Raw genomic sequence first — 8706 nt, forward strand, 5'->3', positions numbered from 1 at the left:
ATATTAGTCACAATAATTTGATCCCGTGGTGAGAGCCACGTCAGAGTGTGTTCAAGCAGTCTTCACTGCTGCTTCAGGAATTAAAAAATTACATTCTTGTCCACCACATTCACATTGCACGGCGACCTCATTGTCACAGGGACACATTACACTGATAAGGTGCGGTGCGTTTCAGCCCAGCGTCACTTTTCCCGCACCAGTAGAAGGCGCCACACGACTGTGGAAGCCGCTCCAAATTATCACCAAACCGCGACTTGACCTTGTGGACATTTTTTCTTTTTTTTTTTTTAAGGACATTTTTCTCCCGACTGGAGGAACATTTTTTGTTTTGGGGATTGCAAATGGAAATTTTGTTTCAAGGGATGCTAAATTCTGTATGTTCAAGACAAGCAGCATGATGTTTTGCACCGATTCAGGCGTGTAAGACACAAAAACCAGGTGCACATTCCAGACTGATAAGAAAGAAATGAGGTGCACATTCCGAACTGATGAGGAGTAGAAGCGTTTGAGAACTAAGGTCACAAAACAGATCATTTGTAAGAGAGAAATTGTTAGAATGAGCAGGAAGAGCCTAGGCGGGTGTGAGCAAGTCAAAATTTGGGGTTTCCCATCTTTGATGGGTTGTATGGTTACAATGTGAACTGATAGTCAAGATAAATGTTCATGTGTTCTGTCGACATTGGGCAGACAAGGGCTTTTAAAACCACAACAGGAAACGAAATGTTGTGCATAAAACATGCCTAAATGGTTATTTGAAAAGCAAAACTTACTTAATAAAATGATCCAATTACAATTGGAAACTGCCTCGCTGACAATGCAGCGAAGGCTGCAGCCCAAGGCATGACCTCAAAGTCGGCACTGCATTACTATAAAGGAAAATGAACACACACACACACACTCACAGCAAATCAACTTGACAATTTGATATCACGCCAGGAAAAATACACCACTAATTGAATGCACACATTGGGATAACAAAGGTGCAAACAAATCCTATATGGCCACCCCAATAGATTCCCAGATCTTGACTCATCAGAACCACCAGCGACTGGCACATCGGTCGCAGTCCACATGAAAAACATGTTTGACCGAAAAAGATGCAAAAGACACAATTACTGGTCAGTGTGTTCTGATCCACAGAGAAACCACGTCCGTGTGGGAGACCAACTCTTCTTCAAGGCGTTGAAACAACTTCGTTGGGACAAGTGAATGCTGAGATGGCCCTCGCCAGATGATGGCAGTGACCCCGATGCCGCAAAGGTCGCGGGGCGTGGCAGCTGGATCCACCAGTTGCAGTACAAACTTCACCGGTTTCCAGCTAAAGGCCTAGCAACGCGAATCCCTCGAACAGGAGCTCACCTGAGTCACAATCTCGGACCACACGCACATCAGAACCACACAACCAGCCACAAATACGAATGTTGAAGCCACAGAACAAAAAGATCAGATATTGTTTGGACATTAATGACGTACATAAAGAAATTTCAGCCTTGATTGGAGAACATAACTGCATTTAAATTTTTAGTAAAATGAAACAATTATTGATGTTATGACCACTATGAAAAATTTGAAAGACACAATTTATCGGGATAATCATCAGTTTTCATTTTGTTATGTGTAGTTTGTTCATGTTGCATTGTTCCTATGACAAAGACTATGGTTAATCGTATGTTTGTTGCCCAAATGTACCATTCCAACCTGATTGATGTTGAGAATGATGAACTCGAACTGGACAATGACGAACTCGAACTGGACACTGAAACCTAAAAAACACATGGACCCTTTTTGCCCCTGACCCAACAAGTGCACACATACAACACACACGAAGATCCGGGAAGCGAGGACGGCTGTCCCATCCTACCACGAGGCAAGGGCCTCCACCAAGTCACCTCAGGGACAAGCTCTGCGTGGAGACAGTTTTTTTTTTTTTTCACTAGGCATATTGAAATGTTTTTTTAATATATATATATATATATATATATATGTTTTATTCCCTGACGGTCATCAAATTATGAGGATCTAGTTCCACGTCGGAAGGGAGGAGGGGAATTTTGTCCCTACTGAGGGTTTTCACCCCTCCACTGATAATCACACTGTTGTATGATTTCATTATGATGATCTGTCTTAAAGCCGTAAGGCCATGATTTAAACCCACAAACGGGGGGAAATGTAAGATGCGCTGAGGATAGGTAATCAGTTTGTGTATTCATAATCATGTTTTTATACACTCATTAATGTTTAATACACACACATAGACACTTACTTGTTATTTTAACACACACACACACAGTATCCTGAAGATGTGTTTAGTTAAAGTAACCTTAACACCGTGAGTTGTGATTTCCTGCCTGTTGGAATCTTCTGGTGATTAGTTTAGTCTAAAACAGACCACCATTGTCAGTTACTCTCCTGTCTTCTAGTGATTAGTTCAGACTAAAAAGACTTTCTTTGTATTTTAATTTCTTGTCTCCTGGTGATTCTTGAGTCAAGCTAATAAAAGCAGAGCAGAGCAGGGAGGAGGAGAGAGGAAGGAGTCACGCTGAGCTGCCTGCTCGCTTCTGCTTTGTCCCACTCTTTACCCCGCCGGCTGGTGAAAATGAACGCCATGTCTGGTTCCTCCTGGCCTCTCAGCCATATTTTTATTTCGGCCGTTACCTTTAGTAAGTTATTTCAGTAAGCTCTCCCAAAAGGCGTCAGGGCATTTAAACATGACAAAAAGACAACTGAAATGTTTGATGTAAACACAAAAATCTCATCATCACTCAGACACAATGGTTCTTCTGGCACTGATCACATTGGCTTAGTGTCAATAAAAGAGCTTTGCAAAATTCAATTTATCATATTTTATTCAAAATCACATTTACATCTTACCACAAACAGTCAGTTCCTTGAGTTTTTTTCGTCTTTTTTTTAAGCTTCAAGGATCGCTGCTATTCTCGCCATCACAATCGTGTCTCTCAGCACCGTTTTTAGAAAAGAATTCTTTAGCACAAACGCTGCAACTGAATGGCTTTTCTCCACTGTGTGTTCTTGTGTGGCTTCGTAAATGCGACTTTTGAGAGAAACTCTTGGCACAAACTGAGCAGGAAAAAGGTTTTTCTACAGCGTGCTTTCTTGTGTGGCTTGTTAATGTTGACTTTACAGAGAAGCATTTTCCACAAACTGAGCAGGAAAAAGGTTTTTCACCAGTGTGTGCTCTTGAGTGCGCTGTTAATTGTGACTTTCGAGAGAAACTTTTTCCGCAAATCGAGCAGGAAAAGGTTTTTCACCACTATGTGTTATTGTGTGGCTTGTTAAATTTGCCTTTAGAGAGAAACTCTTGCCACAAACTGAGCAGGAAAAAGGCTGCTCTCGACTGTGCGTTCTTGTGTGATATGTTAAAGTTGACTTTACAGTAAAGCTTTTGCCACAAACCGAGCAAGCAAAAGGTTTTTCACCACTGTGTGTTCTGGAGTGCTTTACTAAAGTAGACTTTCGAGAGAAACTTTTTCCGCAAACTGAGCAGGAAAAGGGTTTTTCTCCAGTGTGTGTTCTTGTGTGTTCTGTTAAACGCGCCTTATGAGAGAGACTCTTGCCACAAACTGAGCAGGAAAAAGGCTTTTCTCCGCTGTGTGTTCTTGTGTGTTCTGTTAAACGCGCCTTATGAGAGAGACTCTTGCCACAAACTGAGCAGGAAAAAGGCTTTTCTCCACTGTGTGTTCTTGTGTGTTGTGTTAAACTTGACTTTTGAGTGAAACACTTGCCACAAAATGAGCAAGAAAAAGGTTTTTCTCCAGTGTGTGTTCTTATGTGGCTTGTTAAATGCGACTTTTGAGAGCAACTCTTGCCACAAACTGAGCAGGAAAAAGGGGTTTCTCCACTGTGTGTTCTTGTGTGGCTTCGTAAATTTGACTTTTGAGAGAAACTCTTGGCACAAACTGAGCAGGAAAAAGGTTTTTCTCCAGTGTGTGTTCTTGTGTGTTCTGTTAAACTCGTCTTTTGAGAGAAGCATTTTCCACAAACTGAGCAGGAAAAATGTTTTTCTCCACTATGTGTTCTTATGTGCCGTTTTAAAGAGAATTTTGAAGTTAATGATTTCCCACAGTGAGAACATACCCAACTGTCAGTGTGACATGCCCTTTCACATTTGGCTTGCCCATCATCATTATCATCAGGAGAGCGTGATAATGTGTCCTCATTATGTACTTGTGATGGCCCCCCGTGGTCTTCGTCACCTTCTGTTGTCACGTGATGACTTGAGCTGCTGCTTGGAGGCTCCGCCCCTCTGTTGTCCTCACTCTCATCCTTGTTCGCATCTTCAGTCTTTATAGGGAGAACATTCACTGGTGACTTGTTGATCTCCTCCTCCTCCTCCTCCTCCTCCTTTTTGATGTGAGTCAAGTCTGGCTCATCTTTCACAGAACGGAGATCGTTTTCACAGACGTCTGTAGGTCACAAAAAGACAAACACACATTTGGTTTGGTCAAGTCAAAGCTCGTGCGGCGACTTTGTCCTATTTTCTACAGTGCTACCTTGACTTGAGCCTGCTGCACACGGAGCAACGCGTGCGACCCCGAATTGGACCGGACCATGAGGGCATTTCACAAAATTACATCCTACAATGTAAACCTCCCTTTTGATCCCCAATTTCATTTCTGACATCGTCACAGACGTTTCTGGAAGCGAGCTGAAGTTAGCACACGCAGGCTATTGTGTGCGTCTGATGGAACACCTGTTGTGGGACCCGAACATATTGATGCAGACCACAGGGGGCCATCGCAACATAATGTCATTGATAGAAAATAAATCCTTCAAGCGAAATATGTTTACAAGTATTTCTTATTGCATTTAGAGATAGAACTAAATGTTCCTGGGCTTGTTGGTAGAAAAGGGGGTTGTGACGTTCTCCCTTTTTAAGCCTATAGTAAGCCAAAGATGCAGATGCATTCCTTGCAGCATGCGCTTGTTCACCGATGAGATCCGTGCAACCTTGGATGGATGCATTCAATGTATTTTAAATGTTTGGATGGGGTGAAACTACGCACATGTGCACAAAACTCGACAGGGCCACCCGAGGTTCATAAATAAGACCATTACGGACTTGATTTTTTTTTTTTTTTTAAACTTAATATTTTGTGTTTTATTCACTAAAATTGATCAACCGCCATTGACGTTTTCGCGGCAGTGTGCACATTTTTAGAGTCAGGCGGAATTCCTTCCGTAAGGAATTGCTTGAACAAAATATAAAAACCAGAAAATGTTATTTTGTTATTTTAAATGTAAATTTTATACTGGGAAAAACATGGAGTTCACCCCCCACTATTGGTTATTCTTTGGCATATATTTTCTGCACTGAATACGTACTTGATTTAAAAAAAAAATAATAATATTTTGTGTTTTATCCACTAAAATTGATCAACCGCCATTGACGTTTTCGGCGCAGTGTGCACATTTTTTAGAGTCAGGCAGAATTGCTTCCGCAAGGAATTGCTTGAACAAGATATAAAAACCAGAAAGTGGAAAATTTTAAATAATCAGTTCAAATTTGATACTGGGAAAAAACATGGAGTTTACCCCCCCACTATTGGTTATTCTGTGGCATTTATTTTCTGCACTGATTTCATTAGGCATAAACAAATGTTTAGCAAACCGACAAGTAAAAGGCAATATTTAAAGATAAAAAGGGCAATAACCTTGAACGCATTTCCCCAAACAACTTAATGTTGTGATGCATATTTCTAACGATAGAAAGTCGTTCTTTACAAAGCAAATGAGAGTAAAACGGGTACAAACCTGCTTTGTGTGGCACAACACGAGGCTTGTTGCAAACTTCGCCCAGCAGTTGATGTTGCTCGTTCTCTTCTTTTATTCCACAAAGTTCCTCTTTGTACTTGGGTGTCGTTCTTTCACACATTTTCAAACGCCAATCCCAAAAAATCCTCCCTTGATCTCTGCTCGGCGATGAGTCATGTGCCTCTTTTCGTTAGCGGCTAGCTAGCTAACAAGCTAAGCTAATTACGCCGAAAAGGATCAACGAGCGAAGATGAGGTTATCGGGACACAAAGACTTAATGAATTATGTCGACGTCCTTTAGAGTAGCACTGGACATCCTGTGAAAAAATTACAGTCAGTTCCACACTGAATCAGAAGAATTTAGCGGTGGGTGTTTTTATTTCGGTGTGGATGTGGTCGAGGTCCTTCGGAAGCTGCGCGCTTGCTTATGACGTCATGCTTTAAGCACGTATTTTTCAAATATATTTCTTTGCCTCTGTGTTTGTTTTTACCCCTGGCTGTTCTATTTTAATATATTATTTATATAATATTTTAATTCGGTTGATAAAAAAAATGTAACAAAATAATTAAATTGACGCCACATTGGCGAGTAATCTCGCGCGTCACTTCCGCCTATGCCCGGAGAAGCCGCTGCTGGAACTGCAGTGGGACGTTTACGTTTCTCCTAACGAACGAAGCAACAATGCTGTGGTTCACTCGGGCTGCAAGATTGTATGAATATAATGTCTGCATATACTAGCAGTGCTTCTCAATTATTTCACACCCGCCCCTACCAAGAAGAAAAAGATTCGCGCCTCCCCACCACCAATTTGTTTTCTGTCTTTGTAGATTGATGTTAGATTGTCAATAAAATATCCCTTAACTAAGCTACATTGACAAGAAATATAATTTTGAGAACTATTATCGTAAGGATCTCGAAACTCAGTACTCTGTTGTGCAAATATTGATGAGATGACAAATATTTGTCATGTTATTGTTGGAGTTGGATCACGGTGGAAATGAGAAGTAGTTAGTAAATCAACCTTTAAAAGCCAAACTTCCTCCAATGCGTGTTCGTTTTTTGTGCTCAAGAAGAAAAGGGTCAAATAAAGACTCAACAACTGATTAGAGGTCCGATATTTAGTTTCTTCAATTTCTGGAGTTCAGGAAATAGTACAAAGACAGCTATCTGGGCGGCTTTTTCTTAATCTCACGAGAAACTGCACTCGGGCGAGCACAGTCGACAAATGTGCGCCATCTTTCAGCCCAGCTTCAGTTTTTATAGGAGTTTTTTTATGTCAAAGGTAATGTAGGTTGAATCGGTTGTCCTCGCTCCCTCCCACGGTACGGGTCCACGTCAGAGGGAAGGTCCTCCCCAGGTTAGTCATCGTCTGGATAGTTGATTCCCGTCTGGTCCCCAAGACTGGCACGCCAAGGCTGGCCTTCTCCGGCGGGCAGTCCCTCCGTCTCTCTCTCCGCTGGCATTCTTTTGTAATCTTGTCGGTGTGTGCGCGTGTATGTGCAAGTGTATGCGCGTGTATGTGCACGTGTATGTGCAGGTGTATGTGCAGGTGTATGTATTTGTCTGTGTGTGTGTATGCGTATGTGCATGTGCTCCGATCTCCAATTGTTCTGTCTTTCGGAATGTGTTTTTTTGATAGCGTCTGTGTGAGTCCTCCAGTGCCCAATTTGGTATGTTTGCATCTCTACAGCCAATGTGGAGAATGTGCTTCATCGTATCTGTCCATGAAGTGCTGTGAATGTGAGGACAGCTCATGGAAATGCTATGTGTGCAAATCTATTCTCACTACTGAGAATTTCACTCAAGTTCATACATTTAAACTAAGTACTATAAATTTAGCATATGAGAATAATATAATAAATCAGTAAACATCAGGCCTACCATCCCAGTCATTCTTGTGACCCGTGCTTCTAGTTCCATTTGATAAATGCTTTTTGTTTCATCAATGTTTATCATATTCCCTAAATATGAACCTGCTAATTTAAATAATTGACCTTCTGTCCTGTAAGTGTTTAAAATAATGCCAGCAATCATAATACAATCCTTCATTTATCATTGCAGTATTTTCTATCATTGCAGTATTTTTTTATCATTGCAGCATTTTTATTAATTTCCCCTCTGTACCATAGACAGACATTCGGAGTGTTTCCTTACACTTGTATATGTTGTGGGATGTAAGTGTGTATATACACATGGGGATTTGTGTATTTACGTATATACTGTGTATATTTGCATAGGTTTGCTTTTTTCTGAATGTCTGCTGCTAATGTCATACATTAACGGCTACATTGCACCACCGCCTCTGTGTGATCTATTTCTTTGCTGCTGTAACACTGCAAATTTCCCCATTGTGGGACTATTGAAGGACATCTTTATCTTTATCTTTAAAAACATTGTGTTGGTGCTTCTTAAATAATTTTCCATAAGATTAAGATTGAACAAAATGGTTAAACAAAAATTTAAAAAGTAAATTTTGTAGCAATTAAACATTGAATACTAAATTATTCCTAAAACAGTTCAATAACTCTTGTAATTAATAGTGAATTATTGTAGTTTAATGAATACTAAAACGAATAATGAAATATTAAAGTACTTTTTCCGGTTCCGGCGCCGCGCGAGTGGCTGCCTGTTTACAGCAGCGTGGCTCACTATTGAGCCTTTTTCGTGTGTTTTTTCCCTTTACCCTTTTTTATTTTATTTTTACCTCACCTCAGCAATGGACATCCAACTTGCGGTGGTTTTACTACTGTTGGGGGCTGTTTTTTGCGCGATCGTGTCCGGAGACGAAACTCGGAGCTACGGATCGATCGTGTACACAAGAGATCAGCTGTTAGCACTCCGTGCTAACCCCGCGTGGGCTCCCGGAGCGAGACCCGATATTCCCCGCGAGCTGAGGAGGAAGAGACGGGGATGTCGTGCGGGGGCTAAACGCC

The 8706-nt window shown here is 41.2% G+C and overlaps 1 protein-coding gene across 1 annotated transcript; it reads right to left on the bottom strand.

Moving 5' to 3' along the window:
• Positions 1 to 2888: 2888 nt before the first annotated feature.
• Positions 2889 to 6168, bottom strand: LOC148342301 (uncharacterized). Its single transcript, XM_088288706.1, has 2 exons — positions 5773 to 6168; positions 2889 to 4424 (listed from the first exon to the last, which is right to left on the bottom strand). Exons 1-2 carry the CDS (start codon positions 5891 to 5893, stop codon positions 3211 to 3213), a joined length of 1335 nt encoding a protein of 444 aa, XP_088144832.1. The 5' UTR covers positions 5894 to 6168; the 3' UTR covers positions 2889 to 3210.
• Positions 6169 to 8706: the final 2538 nt, after the last annotated feature.

Source organism: Idiotropiscis lumnitzeri, chromosome 2, assembly GCF_059441095.1.
Source record: "Idiotropiscis lumnitzeri isolate Australia: NSW breed Sydney's pygmy pipehorse chromosome 2, RoL_Ilum_1.0, whole genome shotgun sequence".
NCBI lineage: Eukaryota > Metazoa > Chordata > Actinopteri > Syngnathiformes > Syngnathidae > Idiotropiscis > Idiotropiscis lumnitzeri.

Bases quoted from the DNA above. Each gene is read 5' to 3' on its own strand.
- LOC148342301 (XM_088288706.1), bottom strand. From the start codon at position 5,893: ATGTGTGAAAGAACGACACCCAAGTACAAAGAGGAACTTTGTGGAATA. The intron at 4,425-5,772 runs GTTTGTACCCGT...TGTGACCTACAG, and splicing joins TGTTGTGCCACACAAAGCAG to ACGTCTGTGAAAACGATCTC.